This window comes from Sinohyriopsis cumingii, chromosome 16, assembly GCF_028554795.1.
Source record: "Sinohyriopsis cumingii isolate HCF-2022 chromosome 16, ASM2855479v2, whole genome shotgun sequence".
Taxonomy (NCBI): Eukaryota; Metazoa; Mollusca; class Bivalvia; order Unionida; family Unionidae; genus Sinohyriopsis; species Sinohyriopsis cumingii.
In genome coordinates, this window is record NC_142976.1 from 53,553,185 (window position 1) to 53,577,397 (window position 24,213).

Below are 24,213 nucleotides of genomic sequence, written 5' to 3' on the forward strand. Positions count from 1 at the left end.
TAAAGTTATCATGAAAACCAAAGCCCAGGTTCATGTGAAATCAGGGCACACAGCTGCTGTAAATGATAAAATTATGTTACTGAAACAAAAGTCAGGAAAGCAGACAATTAGGGAGAATAACTCCAGTAAATGATGTTGTCAAATGCTGGAAATCAAATCCATGCAAGGTTTCATCAACACAAAGTCACAAAATCCAACAAATATTGGTAATGTTATATTGTGGAAACCAAAGCCAAAATTATCAGGGGGCATAACTCATGTAAAAGATGTTGTGTATAATGTTAGAAATCAGACTCATTCAAGACTCTTAATATAAAGATAGACACATATCAAACTTTGTTGAAAGTCAACAATCCTGATAATATTAAACTCTGAAAACAAGACTGGAATGACAGGCAATCAGGGCTATAACTTCTAAGGTTGGAAATTTAACTTTCTATGCATTTTGATTAATTAAAAACTTCATATTAAATCCTGTTAAAATCCAACAAATTCCTGTAAAGTTATCTAGAGGAAACCATACTGCTGACTGATGGCCAGACAGAAAACAAGATTACTATTACAAGCTAATTACAGAATCTTCCACATCTCACCATATCAGCTTCCTTAGCAGGTTGCGCCTCTTGTATGGCTGGTTGTTCCAGTTTTTCCATGTCAGAATAAGCTATTGTCCCCGGCCGCCTCATGTCCCTGCGATGAGAAGCACCTTCTACCCCTGCAACCTCAGGGAACAACTTTTCCATTGATTCACCCATCAACTGACAGGTAAGAATCTTGGCTGTATTGATCCAGTCCTCACACTCATGCTAAAATAAAAGATACAAAACTTGGTCTGAGAGCTATGCAAATCGATGATAAAATGATTAAATGCTTGCACACTACAGTGGTACATCAAATGCTTGCACACTACAGTGGCACACCTACATCTTTTCTAGACTCAGTACTAATCAAAGTAATGAAAGGAAACATCAACAGATTGATTATGCTGTTCACCTTGAAATGTGACAAAACAGCTTGATCTTTAATTAGGATATTTACTGTGGCCTAATCAAGTAGTTTAATGGTATTTAATTATTCTGAAAACAAAAGTGCATGAATTCATGATTTATGTATTATAATCTTAAGAATATACTGGCAGCTACAATAAATTGTAGAATTCATTGTCCATATACATGAACTGTTTATTTCTGTCAAATTATGCTGTATCTGACTTGTATGTGATAGAAAATACCCCTGTCCTCCCCCTTGGAATCACAAAGACTGGTCTACCATGTATATTGGTATGTTTTAGAAAATACCCCTGCCCCCCCCCTTGGAATCACATAGACTGGTCTACCATGTATATTGGCATGTGATATAAAATACCCCTGCCTCCCCTTGGAATCACATAGACTGTATATTGGTATGTGATAGAAAATACTGGCATACCTTTAGGTTACTGTTACTAGAGCAGTGTATAGTGTCTAAAAGAATTTATTATCATTTTGGGAAAGAGATCATGTATGAATTCGAATATAATATGACTGTGGCGTGGTTCCTGAAATTTTAAATACATGTACATGTATTTTTCTCATACCCGGAAAAATATATATTTTTTAAAAAGTATGAGAAATCGTGTGTAAAATGTTTATTATCATTTGGGGGAAGAGTTTACGTATGAATTTGAATATAATTAGATCATGGAGTGGCTTCTGAAATTTAACAATTTCACCAGGTTCTTGAAGTGTTATGCCAAAATAAACAATATCGGAAATGTTACTATTACTGATCCATAAGTAAAGCCAGTAAGTCGTCTTTGTGATTTTCTTCAATTAATTCTGTATACAATTGTTGCTCAAACTATAGCCGACATGTGTTTCTTCCTTAACTGCATACACAACCAAGCAGCAGACAATGCGGTGGTCGATAAAAGATTCTCACAATTTAATAAACATCAAAAAATGAAAGCCGCCAGCATGATTGCTGGGCTTGGCAGTGTTATTAGATGCAATCAGTTGACCAGTAAATAATGTCCACTTTATCAGCTGGAAATTGAAAGGGTATGAAATTGTACATGCATTCAGCTTAAAAATCTTTATAAAAGTATTTTTCAAATGTATCTTTAAATATTCACAAAATCTGAAGTAAAAGTTATATGCAAGCTAAAATCATGTGTTGTTTGTTAACTATTCTTGCTGTAGTCATTCAAATGAATAGGCATACAAGTGTTAATTATTGGAAATTTACAATCGATAAAGGTACATGGAAATGCATATGAATTTTTTTTAGCAGTATGAAATTTGTACAGACACCGTTCATAGACCCTAGAACATACTGAACCGTACATGTGCTTTGTCTTAATAACCTAATTTTGCTGTTAATTTTTCCCACTGAATTCAGACACATAATAATCTGTGACAAAATTATTGAATAGTTTAAATATGTATGCAATTTTTGCAATCAAATTACATGTATTATGGATTAACTGCATGCCATGATGGTACAATATCAGACAGTAAGAAGTAAATGGTGTTAATACCCTGTTCATGCTATATATTAGACATTGAATTCAGACACAATGATCTGTGACAAAATTATTGAATATTTTAAATCTGTGCAATTTTTCAATGGAATAATTTCATGCATTATGGATGAATTGCATTCCACAACGACATGATAGTAAATGGTGTTGATACCCTATTCATGATATACATTAGACATGAAAAAATATATATGTGCCAATGCGTTGTTCTCTGAAAGAAGTAAAATACTGTAAAACCAGGCATTAATGCAACCCAGCTATTAATGCGATCCAATTTTTTACATCCCAATTATCGTGTTATAGTGAGGTTACACTGTATTTTGAAAACATATTCCAGATTTTAAGTTGCTGAATATGACTGTTTCCTCTGAACTGCCTCTCTGACCTCTCTACCTAATTCTCACACACACACACACACACACACACACACATGTGTATACCATTTTAGGCTTATGTACAATACAGATCCAGATCTACTTTGGCATAATATGCTGGCATATCGAGGTCATTGCTGTTTGTTCTACTAATAAAAGACCCAGATCTGACTGTACATAATTCTACAACAGGAGATATAGGTCTTCTCTGTCTACAGCTGAGTACACCTTATACATGGATTCCTCTCTATAACCCTGCTACTGGAAGTCATCCATGTGTACTACATTATAGTGAAGTTACCTTATACTGGGTTAGGTTCATAATTTCATTCATTACCATAGTCATATTATTTAAAGGGCTGCATTATACTGAGGTACTTAATTGTGGAGAATATTGAAAATATAAAATTAAAATATGTGTTTACTGAAGGCAGAATTAATCAGGAATGGTCTAATTATATCCTCATAATCTAAATATATCCCCATAGTTTAAAATTATATCTGCACAGTCTAATTATATCCACACAGTCTAATTATATCTGCATACTCTAGTTATATCCACATACTCTAATTATATTCACATAGTCTAATTATATCCACACAGTCTAATTATATCTGCATACTCTAATTATATCCACATAGTGTAATTATATCTGCATAGTCTAATTATACCCACATAGTGTAATTATATCTGCATAGTCTAATTATACCCACATAGTGTAATTATATCTGCATAGTCTAATTATATCCCAATAGTCTAATTATATCAGCATACTCTAATTATATCCACATAGTCTAATTATATCCCAACAGTCTAAATACCAAAAGTCTCTGGAGATCCTTAAGTTCATGTTCTGCATCCTCCTCCATTTTATCTCTCCTCTCCTGTGTGTTCTCCATCACTATTCCACCACAGCAACTGGAATATACAAAATTCAACAATATAGATATGCCTTCTTTGTTCTAAGTACAGTAAACATGGATTATAATAAATCCCCAAATGTATCATTATGTCTGAGTTTTGTTATTAAAGAGGTAAAATGTTATTTAAGATAAATATGTTATGTAATGTCCATAATTTCTTACATCTGATTTTTAAAATGGAGTTAACTGTACATCCTTAAAGATTCAACACTTATCTAAAGACCTATTTTACTTTCATACAAATACAGTATATTCTTATAGATTTCTCTATAGGCCCTATTTTACCTCAGTGCAATAAACTGAATATTCTTAACAATCCCTATCTCTATGCCCTATTTAATCTCAATACAAATATTGTATATTCTTATAGATCTCTCTATAGACCCTATTTCACCTCAATACAAATAATGTATATTCTTATAGATTTCTCTATAGGCCCTATTTCACCTCAATACAAATAATGTATATTCTTATAGACCTCTCTATAGACCCTATTTTACCTCAGTGCTATAAACTGAATATTCTTAACGATCCCTATCTCTGTGCCCTATTTAATCTCAATACAAATACTGTATATTCTTAACGATCCCTATATATGATCCATATTACCTGACAGAAATACTATATATTATTAAAGATTATTAAAGATTCCGATATATGACCCATTTTACCTGACATAAATACTGTATATAATTAAATATTCCTATATATGACCAATTTTACCTGACAGAAATACTTTACCTGACAGAAATATAATATAAGATTCCTATAAATGACCCATTTTACCTGACAGAAATACTGTATATAATTAAAGATTCCTATAAATGACCCATTTTACCTGAAAGAAATACTGTATATAATTAAAGATTCCTATATATGACCCATTTTACCTGACAAAAGTACACTATATAATTAAAGATCCCTATATATGACCCATTCTACCTGACAGAAATACTGTGCAATCTTAAAGATTCCTATATATGACCCATTTTACCTGACAGAAATACTGTGCAATCTTAAAGATTCCTATATATGACCCATTTTACCTGACAGAAATACTGTGCAATCTTAAAGATTCCTATATATGACCCATTTTACCTGACAGAAATACTGTATATAATTAAAGATCCCTGTATATGACCCATTTTACCTGACAGAAATACTGTGCAATCTTAAAGATCCCTATATATGACACATTTTACCTGACAGAAATACTATATATTCTTAAAGATTCCTATATATGACCCATTTTACCTGACAGAAATACTGTATATAATTAAAGATCCCTATATATGACCCATTTTACCTGACAGAAATACTGTATATTCTTAAAGATCCCTATATATGACCCATTTTACCTGACAGAAATATTGTATATAATTACAGATTCCTATATATGACTCATTTTACCTGACAGAAATACTGTATATTCTTAAAGATCCCTATATATGACCCATTTTACCTGACAGAAATACTGTATATTCTTAAAGATCCCTATATATGACCCATTTTACCTGACAGAAAGACTGTATATAATTAAAGATCCCTATATATGATCCATTTTACCTGACAGAAATACTGTGCAATCTTAAAGATCCCTATATATGACCCATTTTACCTGACAGAAAGACTGTATGTTTTTTAAAGAGTCCCCTTCTATCTGTAGGCCCTATTTTACCTCAATACAAATATTGTAGCACATTTGCTTGTGTATAAAAAAATTACAAATGTGAACTGCTCTATATTGCATACTAGAGAAATAAATTTAACTTCTAATTTGCCTTTTCTTGTGGCAGACTACTATATCAAGGCTTCCAATGGAACAAGTTTTACTTTAATCTGTATTGACAATATAGAAAAAAAAAACGATAATGACAGAGTAAAAGATAGCAACTGGAAACTATGACATTAAAAATATTAGCACACATGCATATATGAAGCATGTTTTTATCATATTGACAATTGCGAGGGTGGTGGCAAAATAATGAGAAAATTGAAAACAGGAGTCCTTCAAATAACTCTGCTAGTACTCTGTTCTTGTTGAAAAGCTCTTGTGGAAAACCACTACTGTTTAGTTATGTTTTAATAATATCTTAAGTATTTCTATTGTTTTGGAATGTGCCTTGCAACAGGTTTTTAAAAAAAACTAAGCATGCAACAAAAGAGGTTAGCAAACAGGACCTCACAAATACCACTGCTTCTGTCACACAAGTCATAACTATAAAAAAAATGTTGCAGTAATACTGACTAAACCCTGGAAAGTAGGTCACAGTGAAAGAGTTTTCCTGTGCAACATATATAATATCTCAAGATACAACTAAATTAAAGTTAGGTAAATGTATTGGAATTCATTTTACAGCAATTTGGAATAACTGCTGAATATATGGTCACAGTGACCTAGTTTAGATGTTTGACATTTAATCTCAAGATGCATAGACACTGCAGGTTTTTATCTTAAAAAATGTAATGAAACTGTAGGCAACATAGGAAGGAAAACTAGATGGACAAATGGACTGAGATGTGAATCCAAAATACTGCATTCATTTTTAAGTTGAGTGCAATAAAATAAAATAAAAAATGTCCTGTTTAATGGATAAGCTGAATAAAATGTGCATCTGCATAATTAAATATACAAAAGACCCTGAAATGAGTAATTTTACCAAATCTGCAATCTGTTTATGTTCCATCTACATTCAAGTTTGGATTGCATCTGTTATCTCAAAAAAGGTTTTCACTGATATCTCAGAAATGCATTCAGATTTTACATTTATTGTATTTAGCCAAGATTTCCTTTCACTTTCACTCATTTGGAATCCAAATGAAAATGCATTTTAAGCAAAATGGAAAAGTCTGGTTCTCCATTTTGTAGTGTCTGAAAGAATGATATTTTGTATCTTGATATTTTGTATCTTGTTTTATTAAAAGTGTGCTTTTATGAAACAGCAAATGCATGACATGCAAAAGACACCATATAATGTATGGTAGATTAAAATATAACTCAAACTGCAATAAATTAACAGTAAAGTTGAAAAGTATTCGACAGCCATTTTTTTCTTCTAATTTTCATTTCATTCAAATAAAGATTCTGCAAACAAAACCAACAGGGATGACACCACATCAATGGCAGTCATTGTTTTGTCTGTCTGGACAAGAATAATGACATAATTTGTAAGGGATTAAAAAAACTTCAGTTAGTGTAAAATAACCTAATCCTGGATTATTGTGTGAAAGGCTGAGCATGGATTATCATTTGAAAGGGATGATCCTGGATTATCATCTGCAAGGGCTTTCAACAGAGGAAATTTAGCAGCAAATTGTTAAAAATGTAGTTTCAAATTGATGCATGAAATGTATTTTCATTTGGTTCCATGTAAGCTCTCCAGTTTCTTCAAAATACATTCTTTATTTGTTTTGTGTTGCATTATTTTATGTTGTTGGCATTCATTCTGTATTTCATTTTTGTTTCATGGGTAAAATTACCCATTTCAGGGTCTGTAATCAAAATGCAAAATAGCTGTAAATTTCTAAACCTCAGGCCAGCTCGTCCTTTCCAACTCCTGTAGATAAACAGATAGACAAATTCAATCAATTAACAACCTCTGTCTTTTGAAATGATTTTAAATCAGTCAATAAAAATGTGTCATACTTTGGAGGGTACATAGTAACCACATTTAACAATTAATTTATCTGGGTTGAAAATTGAATCATGATATGTAAATATAAAATATTTATCATCTGAACTTAAAAAAGGAACCAATGAAACAAATACAAAACAAACTGTAAGGAACATTTCTTAGTTCTAACAGACTGTTAAAATATTTTTGTGGAAAGGGAATAAGAACATGGACTAAATAATGAACATTAGGCCATAGTTAGTTCCCACTATATCAAATGTTTTCTCTTTCTAAATCGGCTTTCTTACTTGTCAATGGTCAATATTTCTATTGTCTGAGAGGGACATTTTTAAATGCTTTTTTTATTAAACACCACTGTGAAAGCATGATAAGCAAGTTGCATTTTTAAAAATAGAAAACTGGAAACAACCTTATAACTTCTTTTTAACACATTAACCCCTAGCAATGATTAAACGGGGCAGGAGGTAGTAGCCTACTGCTGAGCTCTGTAGTTTCAAGGTCATGCATGATACACTAAAGTGGGCGGTATTATAGAAAGGTAGACAGATGTAGCTCTACAATGATACCAAATAATCTGGAATATCTAGTTGTACTAAAAAATACAGATAAAAAAACATCATTTTTTGGACCTGACTTTTTCTACCCAAAATCATCCTGTGGTCGGAATCCGATTATGTATCAGGATTTTAGACTTTTTGGTCTCAGATCTAAGACAAACCAGTAAGAACTGCAAACAGATAGATGAGCCTTCGCAAAAAGTAGGATAAGATGGGCATTTGGAATAAAGAGTTGTCTCCATACAAAAATAATGGCTCCGTTTAGCAAAAAAAAAGAAAAGAACTCCAACTTTTACCCTTCTGCTCATGCGTGAGTCATAACAGCCAAAGAAAAATGATGTTTCTAACACAGCTAGGCAGTATGTTATTGAAAGATGACTGGAGATTTGGTGTTTTTGAGTCTATTCAGAAATAGCTTTCAAAATGTGTTTCCTACTCAATTTTCAGGCAAAAATGACAAAAAGCTCCAGGGGTTAATGTGTTAACAGTTAAAAAACAAACATTTTCTTCTCATGTGATAATCTTACAAGTTGACCTAAAACGAGGTAACCTTTGTTAAGCAAGAGTCTCTACTGTCTGAAAAGGATTTCTTGGAATTCAAGATGAGACTATTTCAATTTTAATTGCTGAGTGTTGAAACCATCTCTGATATTCTTGAATAAAATAAGATTAAACTCAGCAATTGTGGGAGTCAAATTATATGTCAGATCGGCACCATTTTTCTTTAGTAATGAGTTAACATTAGTCTTCTGGTGAAAACCCAATGACGATATGACTTTCCATCTAGAAGGAGTAGCAATAAGATTTTCAAGATGGCCACTGTGGCAGCCATATTGGATATCATATCAGCACAAGTTTTATTTAAGACCAACTACACTTCATAAGAAGTCTTCAAGTGAAAACACATCATGATATGGCTTTCAATTTCGGAGAAGCAGCAAGAGTTTCAAGATGACTGCTGTAGTGGCCATATGGGATATTATATTGGCACCATTTTCATTTAGGACCAACTAAACATCATAATAAGTCTTTCAGTGAAATCCCCATGCTGATATGACAATATATTCAAGTGAAGTAATAATAAAGGATTCTCAAAATGGTCACTACAGTGACCATTACTGGATGTCTGGGCACTATCATTTCATTTAGGACCAGCTAGTCACCATAAGAAGTCTTCTGGTGAAAACCCCATTTCATCATGACCTTCCATTCAAAAGGGGTAGCAATAATAAAATGTCAAGATAGTTGCCATGGTGGCCATATTGGACAGTACATGGGTATTATGTTAATTCAGATATTATAAAAAGTCTTTCCATGAAATCCCCATGTTGATATGATCATCCACTTAGTAGCAGCTGCAATAACAAGATTTCCAAGTCGGCCACCATGGCAACCATACTGAATGTCAAAGCAGAACCATTTTTATTTAAGACCAACTAAAACATCTTAAGAAGTCTTCTTGCTGAAAAGACCGTGTTCATATAACTTTACACTGAGGAGAAGTAATAGTAAGGTTTGCAAGATGGTTGCCGTCGCACCCACATTGGATGTCAATTTGACAACATTTTTATTTAGGGTCAACTAGACATCATAAAGGTGGTGCTCTACAGTTTTGTATTTTGCACAGGGTTAGAATTTTAAAGAAAAAGAATTTCCCCAGCTTTCCTCACTGGTTATACTGGCTATGTAAAAAAGACCATGAATATCTTATAGTTCAAAGAACCTTTAATTCCCTTTAATTTTCACGTATGATTGATGGGTATAATATGGGTTATAGAGTATACAGTTTGGCCTTACTCCAGATGTGCACCTTTCAAAAAAAGTGCTAGCTCCACTTGGTCATTTTCATTTCCTGAATGTCAGAGGTAAATTGTATAAACTTTCTTTTACATTTTATATATTTGGTAATTCATTCATTGCACTTTCAGACACTGGTATTGTCTAGTCAGGCAAAATTTATTTTGCCCATTATAATAGCTGCTATGGATAGTGTACTTTAGACTATTTTAGGCTGATTTTTTTAGCACAAGGGAACAGTCATTTTAGTAAGCAGTGGCTTGGATCATGTACAATTTCCAAAAGTACAATTTCCAAAGAAATGTCAGCCACATTGCATTAAAGTAGCATAGAGGTATGCCAACATTCTCTCCACTGTGCATGTTTTACATGGAAACAACTTCACCTTACATATGTCACTCTCTCAAAAGTACATAATAACTGGTGAGCGCCCCTAAAAGTGTTTCAGTGAAAACCACATGTTGGTATCTCTATCCATTCAGGAGAAGAAGCTAGAACAAGGTCTTCAATAGGGCCATTATGGTGGCCATAATGTATGTTAAAACAGCAGGAGGAACAGTGGTCACAAATTTGGATGACAGACAACAGGCCATCACATAAGTTCTTCTGGTCTGTGACTAGCAGAACTAAAACCCTAATAGGAATTATCCATGAAAGTTAATGACAATGTGGTCAGAATAAAGGGTACCATACCCTTAACACAACTTCTAAAATGCTGGGCTTACAGTTTTTAACATAATATTGAAATACAGTATAACAATAACAAAATTTGTAAATAAATGTGTTGATTTTAATCCATGCAGTTATCCCCTCTGTCTAATCTCATGCAAATGTAACAATGGTTAAGTAGAAACATGCTGCAACCAACATTAAAATGCAACAACAATATATATGTACACCATGTCTTTCATTTCTGGACTGCCAAAAGAAATGAAGAGAGACATATTTAGAACATTTTTCAAAGGAATTACATTCAAAGGTAGATAGTGATACAAATCTTACTGTACCTGATTACTATCCAATCTTTAAGAATTAAACTTTATTCTGCTCTCCCCATTAATGTTAATTTGTACAAAGGGTTTGTTTTAACTTGGTTGCTGATCATAATTTATGATTTAACAATTAAACTAGACCATAAAACTCTGATCACAATTAGACACATCACTCTAGGTACTGAATCTGTCTTGATAATCTTTTAATATTCACATTAAGGATACCCTTTTTTTGTAAATTAGTATTTTTTCAACAAAACTTTATTAACAAGTGCATCACACTTCCATTGCTTGTGAGATCCTGGATAACTATCATATGCAACCTTAAAGAATGTGTGAAATCTCTCTAAATTTTGTCCATGATGCATTGTGCTGATGTGAAACTACCAACCAATCACTGCAGCTCAAGAGAAGTTTATAACCAGTGGTTATGGGAATGACTTAATGAATCAAAAGACAGATTTTACAAGTTACAAGCTAATGATACAGGCTTATCAATTTAAGCTAAGTTCCAGCAAGTGAAATACAATGCTAGACACCATACCTGTACTGAAACTAACAAAACTAAAACTGTGTTCAATAAAATGTCTAATGTTCTAGACTACCAAATAACGAACTGGAGTTACTCTGGTATCTACTAACAGTATTCCCAATTATTTTTATATTAATGCAGATAATTTTGACAACCAAAAGAAAAATCTGATTAAGAAGAATATAATGATCATCAGCATGCACCAGATAAACCTGCATTTGACTGCTTCAATTTAATGACCTGCATTTGACTACTTCAGTTTAATGACCTGCATTTGACTGCTTCAGTTTAATGACCTGCATTTGACTGCTTCAGTTTAATGACCTGCATTTGACTACTTCAGTTCAATGACCTGCATTTGACTGCTTCAATTTAATGACCTGCATTTGACTACTTCATTTTAATGACCTGCATTTGACTGCTTCAGTTCAATGACTTACATTTGACTGCTTCAGTTTAATGACCTGCATTTGACTACTTCATTTTAATGACCTGCATTTGACTGCTTCAGTTCAATGACTTACATTTGACTGCTTCAGTTTAATGACCTGCATTTGACTTCATTTTAATGACTGGCATTTGACTACTTCAGTTTAATGACCTGCATTTGACTACTTCATTTTAATGACTGGCATTTGACTACTTCATTTTAATGACCTGCATTTGACTACTTGAGTTTAATGACCTGCATTTGACTACTTCATTTTAATGACTGGCATTTGACTGCTTCATTTTAATGACCTGCATTTCACTACTTCATTTTAATGACCTGCATTTGACTGCTTCAGTTCAAAGACCTGCATTTGACTGATTCAGTTCAATGACCTGCATTTGACTGATTCAGTTTAATGACCTGCATTTGACTGCTTCAGTTTAATGACCTACATTTGTATGATTCAACTTAATCTGCATTTGACTGATTCAGCTTAATAACCTGCATTTGACTGCTTCAGTTCAATGACCTGCATTTGACTGATTCAGTTTAATGACCTGCATTTGACTGCTTCAGTTTAATGACCTACATTTGTATGATTCAACTTAATCTGCATTTGATCAATTCAGCCAAATCATAAATAACATTCATGCTTTATAATTAGAGGAATATAAATTACATCTTCAGTTCATAAATGAATCTAAAATTTCTCCATAAACATGCATTTTATTAAAGAATTAGTTCATTAAAGATTTCTCTGTAAACATGCTTTTAAAGGTTATGATGTCAGAAATGAGTATTTCATAGTTGGGTTTAATTGTTTATTGGCATGGTGGCAAGGGGTGGTTACCAATATTTAAGCTTATTATAATGTAACATTAAAAATCTTAGAACTTACACAGTCTTACTCTTAAAGTCATCCTTCAATGATGCCTCTATATAATGCTCACCAAAACTGAACAATACAGTAAGTCATTGTATTCATTATTCAGTAAAAATAAAAACAAGATTATTAAGCACATACTGTACAATGTACATAATACAGAGTTCTGTAATAAGTACAAAGTATACAATGTACATAATACAGAGCTCTGTAATAAGTACAAAGTATACAATGTACATAATACAGGGTTCTGTAATAAGTACAAAGTATACAATGTACATAATACAGAGATATGTAATAAGTACAAAGTATACAATGTACGTAATACAGAGCTCTGTAATAAGTACAAAGTATACAATGTACATAATACAGAGTTCTGTAATAAGTACAAAGTTCTGTAATAAGTACAATGTATACAATGTACATAATACAGAGTTCTGTAATAAGTACAAAGTATACAATGTACATAATACAGAGATATGTAATAAGTACAAAGTATACAATGTACATAATACAGAGTTCTGTAATAAGTACAAAGTATACAATGTACATAATACAGAGATCTGTAATAAGTACAAAGTATACAATGTACATAATACAGAGATCTGTAATAAGTACAAAGTATACAATGTACATAATACAGAGATATGTAATAAGTACAAAGTATACAATGTACATAATACAGAGATCTGTAATAAGTACAAAGTATACAATGTACATAATACAGAGTTCTGTAATAAGTACAATGTACACAATGTACATAATACAGAGTTCTGTAATAAGTACAAAGTATACAATGTACATAATACAGAGATCTGTAATAAGTACAAAGTATACAATGTACATAATACAGAGATCTGTAATAAGTACAATGTATACAATGTACATAATACAGAGTTCTGTAATAAGTACAAAGTATACAATGTACATAATACAGAGCTCTGTAATAAGTACAAAGTGTACATCCAGTAATAAGTACAAATTATACAATTTAGATAATACAGATTTAGTATTGGTACAGAGTATTCAATATACCTAATACATCATTTATTATTCTGTACAAAGTATACAATATACATAATACAGCATTCAGTAATAATTACAAAGTATACATCCAGTAATAAGTACAAAGTATACAATGTACACAATATAGTATTTAGTATTCAGTACAAAGAATACAATGTAGACAATACTGTATCAATATACCCAGTGGCAAAAATCTGCCATTGTTCACAAAACAAAGAAATGTCCATACACAAATTTTAGCAATTTCAATAGTTTGACAATCCAAGTATCTATATTACTCTATATCATCAAAAATCCAATTTGAACACTGGTCTTATTTAACTGTAACTTAAGACATCTGGTACTTATTTACTGAAAAATTCATACTCACTAAGAATTCATCATCTATATAATGATTAACACCTTGCATACTGATATACTGGACTAAAACATGAAAAATACATCTATTTTGTAACAGTTCAAAGACAAATATATCACATTTTCTAAGCTTTATTCCTTTACAGAATGAAAACATTTTAAAAATTCCAAATAATCTTGAAGTACCTTCAATTAGACCTTCTATGATTTAAAGGGTTCATTGATGAGCAACCATAACAATAAATGACAACTGATTTAGTCACACCTGTTGCATCTCAATCCTAATTATTAAAGGATATTAAAGCCAGAAAGAACTAAGAAAACAAGAGACTCAGGTGTATCTGATATTGCTCACCTGGCTTACATAACATAAAAGTTGACCACTGCACTCAGCAGGCTTACAAAACACATCCTATGTAAACTTTGTTGCAACCTTTACATCATGCTGCCTTATTTTACTATGCCCTGATAAATATTCATTTTAAAAGAGGAAGGCATATTTAATATGCACAATCTCTTGCTCATAATTGAAGTAATCTATGATGTTGGTGATGGAAGCATATGTTCCAAGTATGATAAAAAAAATCGAGTACCTTCCTCATTATTGAATTCATCCAAGATCTAATGATAAAGATGAGTACCTTCCTCATTATTGAATTCATCCAAGATCTAATGATAAAGACGAGTACATTCCACATTATTGAATTCATCTAAGATCTAATGATAAAGACAAGTACCTTCCTCATTATTGAATTCATCTAAGATCTAATGATAAAGATGAGTACCTTCCTCATTATTGAATTCATCCAAGATCTAATGATAAAGATGAGTACCTTCCTCATTATGGAATTCATCCAAGATCTAATGATAAAGACGAGTACATTCCACATTATTGAATTCATCTAAGATCTAATGATAAAGACAAGTACCTTCCTCATTATTGAATTCATCTAAGATCTAATGATAAAGATGAGTACCTTCCTCATTATTGAATTCATCCAAGATCTAATGATAAAGATGAGTACCTTCCTCATTATTGAATTCATCTAAGATCTAATGATAAAGATGAGTACCTTCCTCATTATTGAATTCATCTAAGATCTAATGATAAAGACAAGTACCTTCCTCATTATTGAATTCATCCAAGATCTAATGATAAAGATGAGTACCTTCCTCATTATTGAATTCATCCAAGATCTAATGATAAAGACGAGTACCTTCCTCATTATTGAATTCATCCAAGATCTAATGATAAAGATGAGTACCTTCCTCATTATTGAATTCATCTAAGATCTAATGATAAAGATGAGTACCTTCCTCATTATTGAATTCATCCAAGATCTAATGATAAAGATGAGTACCTTCCTCATTATTGAATTCATCCAAGATCTAATGATAAAGATGAGTACCTTCCTCATTATTGAATTCATCCAAGATCTAATGATAAAGACGAGTACCTTCCTCATTATTGAATTCATCCAAGATCTAATGATAAAGACAAGTACCTTCCTCATTATTGAATTCATCCAAGATCTAATGATGAAGAGGATATTTGCTAGAAATGATTAAATTACAGAAATACACATATTTCATGAAAAACTCAGTATTTTAATGTGTGGTAAAGCCAACAATAAAAATACTTAAGTTTTTCACTCACGAGATTAAGTATATCTATTATTCACTCACAGCAAACAAATTTTCTTTTTATTTTATGCTCAAATATACTGGCTAGCAAAATGTACTGTAAAGCATACTGAAGTAACATATTTCTTAGTGGATCTCGTGTATGTCCATAATTTACCATTTATGTTTGGCTGTGTTTGGAGATTATTCACACATAAATTATAAACAGTTATATAATTCTCTTTCCCAATTCAAAGTGAAATAGCACATTATGACTTTTTTTATATATGCCTTGTTGGATTTGATTCTGAGTCATCTGTAATGAGAAATGGACATCTAGATGAATCAGGCACAAAAGAATTTAAAAATAACTTTTAATTTCACAGTAATTAACTTGTTATCTAAATGGCAGTGAAATTATTTCTCATAATTCACTGCAGTGAATTGTAACAATTATTTTACTTGGAAAATCCAGTAATTCAGGGTCTAGCATAAAATAAAGACATATTCCAAGTCTGACAGAAACTGTCTCAGTCAGAAATATTGACTCCAGAGTGGTGATAATCCATTGTTGATAGATGAATTGACGATGGATGAATTGACAATGGATGATGTGCAATGTACCACAGATACAGGACCGTACCATAAGCTCACTTGGCCTTACAGCCAGGTGAGATGAAAACTGAAACAAGCCAGCACTCCTAGACAGTATATCTCAAAATTCATTTATATATTGTATAAAACATGCTATGTCCAATTGGTATTTCAATTAGAAGCTTCATTGTTTTTCTTTCTTATCATATGAACACTTTTAAAGAACATTGTCTACAACTATCTAAAGACCTGCATACTTACAGGGACACATATCTGGAAAATGACTCGAGTTGTTCAAACAGTGTCTTGGCATTCTGATGAAGTTGGCTGATTGTTGTACTGCTCAAAAGTGCCATATCACTGGCCTCCTTAGAGTTACCTTTCTTGTCTGGAGCCAGCCTCAGTAGCACCTGAACCATCCAACGAACCATCTCTGAGTGTAGCTTAATAACCTGACAATAGCAATAATAATAATAATAATAATAATAATAATAATATTTAAAAGTTTTGACATGATTTCAGGTGAAATATAATTTCAACATTTGTAATCTGATACAAATATGGATTGATATTTACCTTAAACAAATGTCTTTAGTTATGTTCTATCATGACAGCATTTTGAAGATTATCAAAGAATTTTTAGAATATAAATACACCACTCCCTCATTATAATGTCCTCCATTATAACATTGTATTTGCCATAAGGCAAATATGGTGATAGATCCCATTTTATTAAATGGTAGTAAAATTATATGACTTACATGACTATTATGCAGTATACTGTAATGGATTGCATTATAAAAGGGAATACTGTATTATATAACTCATAAAGCAGTCTCATTATAAAGCAATATACTTTGGTTCCAATGGACTGCATTATAAAGAGGCAATACTGTATTATATAACTCATATAGCAGTCTCACTATAAAGCAATATACTTTGGCTCCAATGGACTGCATTATAAGGAGGAATACTATATTATATAACTCATAAAGCAGTCTCATTATAAAGCAATATACTTTGGCTCCAATGGACTGCATTATAAGGAGGGAATACTGTATTATAAAACTCATAAAGCAGTCTCATTATAAAGCAATATACTTTGGCTCCAATGGACTGCATTATAAGGAGGGAATACTGTATTATAAGACTCATAAAGCAGTCTCATTATAAAGCAATATACTTTGGCTCCAATGGACTGCATTATAAGGAGGGAATACTGTATTATATAACTCATAAAGCAGTCTCATTATAAAGCAATATAATTTGGCTCCAATGGACTGCATTATGAGGAGGGAATACTGCATTATGTATTATGTACCACATTATAAGGCAGTCTCACTAGAAAACAATACACTATTTGGCTTCTATAGACAGTGATACAATGAGGGGGTACTGTATAATGTGTAATGCATTTCATTACAAGTCAATATCACTAAAAAGCAGTATACTGTATGGTTTCCATGGACAGTGTTATAATGAGGTAACATCACATTATGTATTACATACCCATTATAAGGCAGTTTCAGTATAAAGTGGTACTCTGAGGCTCTCTAACATTATAATGAGGGGGTGCTATATATCATTGACTTTTTGCTGGAATATTTATTGAGTTGGAATTATTTTCACCTACTGTCTCTACATCATTGTGAATAAACTGACTTTATCATATGACATTTTGCATATGACATTTCACAGACCTACCAATTTTATTTAAAAATTAGACATGTTATATTGCCTAATAATGTCAATAATGTAATAATGATATCTTATGACAAAAGCATACAGTCTGTGGCATGCATCAAGTTGTTGTTTTACCAAAAAAAAAATCTTAGAATAAGGTCATGTGATAAAATAGTATATAAAATGTGTGCAAATTTAAAATGAAATTTATCAAACTCATTGAATAATGTCATCAAGGCATTATATTGTTTATCTGATATTCCATGAATTTGTTTCATATTTGTTGGTATCACACACATTCAATGCTATTTAACAACACTACATGAACAAAAAACATAAAGTATAAGGCTAACAACTTTACTACAATGTCAAAATACTAAAGTACTTAAGCCTTTTAGAGTGTTTAATAAACAAAATCATCTCAGAATGTTATGTGATATATAGAATCTGACATGGTTTTCTCATTTCCAATAAACAAATTTAAAACTTGCCAAGACTCCTGCTGTATAAGTTTCATACTGAATGAGCCCTTAACCCTAACCCTCCTCTGTAATGATTAAACTTCTGATACCTGAGACCTAATCTGTGTCTCAAAGAAACAAAAGGAAGTACTTTATCAGCACACTATAATATAAAAGGGTACCCCACTATAATGCAGGTATTTACAACACAGCTGCATCACGGCCCCTGACCTTTTTGCTTAGAGTCTTAGAGGTCCTGATCTTTTTGCATGTAGTCTTAGAACTCCTGATCTTTTTGCATAGAGTCTTAGAAGATCTGATCCTTTTGCTTAGAGTTGTATAAGTCCTGATTGGTTTCCTTAGGGTTGTAGAAGTCTTGATCTTTTTGCTTAGAGCTTTAGAAGTCCCGATCTTTTTGCATGGAGTCTTAGAAATACTGATATTTTTGCTTAGAGTTGTATAAGTCCTGATTGGTTTGCTTAGGGTTGTATAAGTCCTGATCTTTTTGCTTAAAGCTTTAGAAGTCCTGATCTTTTTGCTTAGTTTTTAATAGTCCCAATATTTTTGCTTAGAGCCTTAGAAGTCCTGATCTTTTTGCTTGGAGTCTTAGATGTCCCTCATTCTCAAACACTACCCAAAACAACTGCCAAGCTGACAAAAAGATAAAATAATTAAGTGTCAGAAACCTGTAGCTTATGGATCATAATTAATGTTCTTACACAGCAATTATTTATTTTCATCAAGAATGTGTCTGTCTTAGTCCAGACTGTTATAAAAGACAGCAGGTACTAACAACTAGTACTATACATTTGTGTTTATCCCCCACCCCAAGGCTGAACTACACGTTCATATAATTGATAATTTTCACTAAACTACCAAGGTTTCATACATATTGCAATCAGCTGTTATGGACTCAACTACAAATTATAACAGAGGTTTTCTTTGACAATTCCACTGAAAATAACAATCACACCTGTTATGGACTCAACTACAAATTATAACAGAGGTTTTCTTTGACAATTCCACTGAAAATAACAATCATACCTGTTCCACAAGCTTGGCATCTTCACTATCAACAGCATTTGTTGCTGTGGTAACCCATTTCTGAACTTTTCGCACAGTCTCAGCTACTTCAATTCTATTTTTAAAAAATGACAGGAAATTAATTATCAGATACTGTTATGTACTATACTTATTTTTATATACTGTTAAAAAATGTATCCAGCATAAATGCTAATCATACTAATAAATTAATCTTTTGAGAAAAATCAATTTTTTATTGAAAAGATAAATTCAGACTTACCTTTTCCAAAAGAAACAATTCTAATATACCCTGGATAACTTTTCCAATGTTCCATGTAACAAAATGTAATTAGTTTTTAAATGTACAGGTACTTATGATTTCTTTATTCTTTTTTTAAAATTTAAAACATCATATCTGAGAACCCTGTGTATCATTTACATCCTCAAGACTTCTGTCTATCTTGATTAAAACAAAAGAATATATTTATCAATAAAATAACATTTGTAAGAACTAAAATTTTACAACTTAACTGCATGGAATGAATCATCAAAATGTATACAACAATAATGAATGGTAATATTTGTAATCTCATCACCACACCTAACCATGATTAACAAAACAGAAATTATTTTATTATGCCTTAAATGGATTGGTTTTATGTTTTCAAATCTAATCATCCCTTCTTTTCTTGTATGCTATTTCAAAACAAATGCATTTGTCTAGCATTACATTTCTGTTTCACAGAATCCGACAAAAATAAAAACATAAAAGGGCAAGATCTAAAAATGAAACCAAATCAATCACCTAAAATTTATTTTACTTTTGTCATGGTCAGTTGATCCAAAGACCATTGCTTTTTGATGAAATGAGGGTAATTCATGCATATATATATATATATATATATATATATATATATATATATATATATATATATATATATATATATATATATATATATATATATATATATATTAAAAACATGAAAGTTATATTTTCAAGCACATTTATTCTAACATGCAACACTATGAGATAAGGTCTTGGAACAAGCCAATGCCAACATAACAATTCTTCCAAAAATACCTTCCCCATGCACACACATGCGATCATGTTGTAACTGTTCTTTTTTTAACTGTTGGGTGAAAAACAGTGAGGAAATTTAGATGACTGAAAAATATTTTTCTTCCATAAAGTAAAATAGCACATATTAAGTAATTTTTGCTGCTTTAAAACTTGTTTTGCCTGACTGTTAGAAATCCTGTAACTGCAGTACGTCCTATAAATTTGCAAGCAAGCTTTATTCTATTTAGTAAAGCAAATATCATGAGCTCTCTGCAGAATTACTTTTTATTAAGGCAAATAATTGCTTCTAGCATCAGATTATTTGAAAATATATTGAATTACTTTAAGTGAAAACTAATTCCTTAAGCTAAACCTGCATTCCCTCATTATAATGATGTCTATGAGAACTACTTCCTTATGCTAAACATACATCCCTCATTATAAAACTGTCTGTGGGAGCTACAAAGTATACCACCTTGTAGTAATATCACCTTATAATGAAATACATTAAACATATAATTTTAGTATTACAAAATTAATTGGGATCCATGACTATATATATACATTATATCTGAAATGGTGTTATAATTGTAGTATTACACAATGAAATATGATTGATAAGTATATGGACCTTATAACAGAAATGATGTTGTAAATTTAGTATTACACAATGAAGTGGGATCTATGACTATATGGACCTTATAACAGAAATGATGTTGTAAATTTAGTATTACACAATGAAGTGGGATCTATGACTATATGGACCTTATAACCAAAATTTTGTTGTAAATTTAGTATTACAACATGAAATTGGATCTATGACTATATGGACCTTATAACAGGAATGTGTTATAATATAAGAACCTTATAGTGAGGGAATGCTGCATTTACTCAAGTCTTTTTATATGCATGTACTGTGAAACCTGTCTTTACTAAAGATTCAAGTGAACATGGAATTTTCTTCTCTGTATATAACTGACCTTTATACAGAACTTAAACAGGTAAATAAATTGAAAAAATATGTTGATGAATGTTTTCCTTTTGAGTTCACTCTTCTGTCTCAAAACTTTACGCAGTGTTTTAAGTTCTATGTGTTACTCCAAACATGGAAAGGTTACTTAAATTTGACAAATGCACCCTTCTGACTGGTCAGAATATTTTTAATAAGATCTGGGGTCAAGTGAAGTTTATTGATGAAAGAGCCTGGTGTCCTTAATATAAAGGTGTCATCTGAGAGAGGTTTCACAGGATATACTGACTACTTAATATGCTTAATTATAAGCTACTGCACACTTTGCATCATGACATCAGATGTTGAAATAGCATTTACCATATTTACCCAATGATAAGCCAATACTTCTTTAATTTCATAAGTATTGGCAATGATTTGTCTAACAAAGCCTTGTCCAGTAATAAAACCACACTGGTCATTACAATTATAAAGTAATATCCTTGAGCTTATATTGGCATATATACTTCATATTGTCCCAGATATATTTACTATACAATACCCTAGATCTCATCAGGGCATAAATACTGTATATTGTCCCAGATATATTTACTATACAATATCCTTGAGCTGATCATGGCACACGTAAGTACTGTATATTGTCCCAGACTTATTTAATATGCAATACCCTAGATCTTATCAGGGCATAAGTACTGTATATTGTCCCAGATATATTTAATATGCAATATCCTTGAGCTTATCAGGGCATACGTACTGTATATTGTCCCAGATATATTTAATGTGCAACACCCTAGATGTTATCAAGGCATAAGTACTGTATATTGTCCCAGACTTATTTAATATGCAATACCCTAGATCTTATCAGGGCATACGTACTGTATATTGTCCCAGATATATTTAATGTGCAACACCCTAGATGTTATCAAGGCATAAGTACTGTATATTGTCCCAGATATATTTAATGTGCAATACCCTAAATCTTATCAAGGCATACGTACTGTATATTGTCCCAGATATATTTAATGTGCAACACCCTAGATGTTATCAAGGCATAAGTACTGTATATTGTCCCAGATATATTTAATGTGCAATACCCTAAATCTTATCAGGGCATAAGTACAGTATATTGTCCCAGATATATTTAATGTGCAACACCCTAGATGTTATCAAGGCATAAGTACTGTATATTGTCCCAGATATATTTAATGTGCAACACCCTAGATGTTATCAAGGCATAAGTACTGTATATTGTCCCAGATATATTTAATATGCAACACCCTAGATCTTATCAGGGCATACGTACTGTATATTGTCCCAGACTTATTTAATATGCAACACCCTAGATCTTATCAGGGCATACGTACTGTATATTGTCCCAGATATATTTAATGTGCAATACCCTAAATCTTATCAGGGCATAAGTACTGTATATTGTCCCAGATATATTTAATGTGCATGTCACAGAATTAGGCAAAGAAATAACTTGGTTTTGTCTTAAAAACAATTAGACTATTTCTCACTGTACATGTGTACAACGTTATATCGGGTGAATGTGTTTTTCCAGGTAAGCGAGTGTATTAACATGCACCTAGCCACAGATTACTTGTGTCAGGTATCATGACTAACATGATATGCACGGGTATTCTACCCCGACTTGTACTCACTCTCCTATGGATTTAAGTAAGACGAATCACGAAAAACCACACTGGTCGTTTTTGGATCACGTCAAGGAGTATACACTCTTCTTTATTCTCCAGCCATAGGGGTAAGTGTTAAATGTACATTCTTTTTATTTGATAGGCAAAGCTTATTCGGTTTGTACTGTGTTATCGCGTAATAATGTGTTTATTACAACGCAGATTTTTAAAGTATTATCATATATCTAGAAATTATACAGAAACTATTATGTCCCATTTGGTTTTATTATAGCTGTCTGTGTCTGTGTTGGCAGCTGTGTCTGTGTTGGAAGCTGTTTCTGACTGTGTTTGAAGATGATTCTGACCGTGTTCGTAGCTGACCGTTTGTAGCTGACTGTTACAGTAGCTGACTGTTATGGTAGCTGACCGTGCTTGTAGCCATGAATGTATATGAAATATTATTGTGAATATAACTAGAGCGGTCCGAAGCTGTACGAAGCCGTCTAAAGTTTTTTTGAGTCATCTGGAGCTTCCAGAACAACGCTGTATGTTGTGATAAGATTATTGTGAATCTTAGTCATGATAAGATTATTGTGAATCTTAGTCATGATAAGATTATTGTGAATCTTAGTCGTGATAAGATTATTGTGAATCTTAGTCGTGATAAGATTATTGTGAATCTTAAGTTGTGTCAAAGATTATTTTGAACCTTAAGTTGTGTCAAAGATTATTTTGAATCTTAAGTTGTTTCAAAGATTATTTTGAATCTTTAGGTGCATCAAAGATTATTTTGAATCTTAAGTTGTATCAAGATTATTTTGAACCTTAGTGGTGTCAAGAGTATTTTGAATCTTGTGTAAGATTATTTTTGAATCTTTATAATTTTGTTCGAGATTTTGTGAATATCTTGTTGAACAAAATACTGTTTAAGGGGTATGTGCAGTCCATGAGGGTTCTTGGATCTGCACTTCATTTTATTTAATATTTGTTTTGTTTATTTTCAATTGTATTTTTACATCATATATTTATCATCATTAATTCATTCATAAATTTCCATCTTTCCCATATTGTGTTTGGCTTGTTCATTTAGTCCAAAAACCCACTCGGTTACAATTCTGCGACAGTGCAATA

The 24,213-nt window shown here is 31.9% G+C and overlaps 1 protein-coding gene across 10 annotated transcripts in view; it reads right to left on the bottom strand.

Moving 5' to 3' along the window:
- LOC149780429 (axonemal dynein light chain domain-containing protein 1-like) overlaps positions 1 to 24,213 on the bottom strand; it is a 99,148-nt gene that overhangs the window by 12,461 nt on the left and 62,474 nt on the right. For 7 of the 10 annotated variants that reach the window (XR_016415088.1, XM_089937361.1, XM_089937357.1 and 4 more), the window contains 5 exons: positions 19,437 to 19,530; positions 16,510 to 16,700; positions 12,664 to 12,720; positions 3,718 to 3,814; positions 594 to 806 (listed from right to left, as the gene is read on the bottom strand). Coding sequence is in view for 9 of the 10 variants with exons in the window: in XM_089937361.1 (XP_089793487.1) it covers positions 594 to 806; positions 3,718 to 3,814; positions 12,664 to 12,720; positions 16,510 to 16,700; positions 19,437 to 19,530 (652 nt within the window). In the remaining variant the exon portion in view is untranslated. Of the gene's footprint in view, positions 1 to 593; positions 807 to 3,717; positions 3,815 to 7,349; positions 7,377 to 12,663; positions 12,721 to 16,509; positions 16,701 to 19,436; positions 19,531 to 24,213 lie in introns of all 10 variants that reach the window. The other 3 variants (XM_089937364.1, XM_089937359.1, XM_089937356.1) reach the window with 2 other exon arrangements.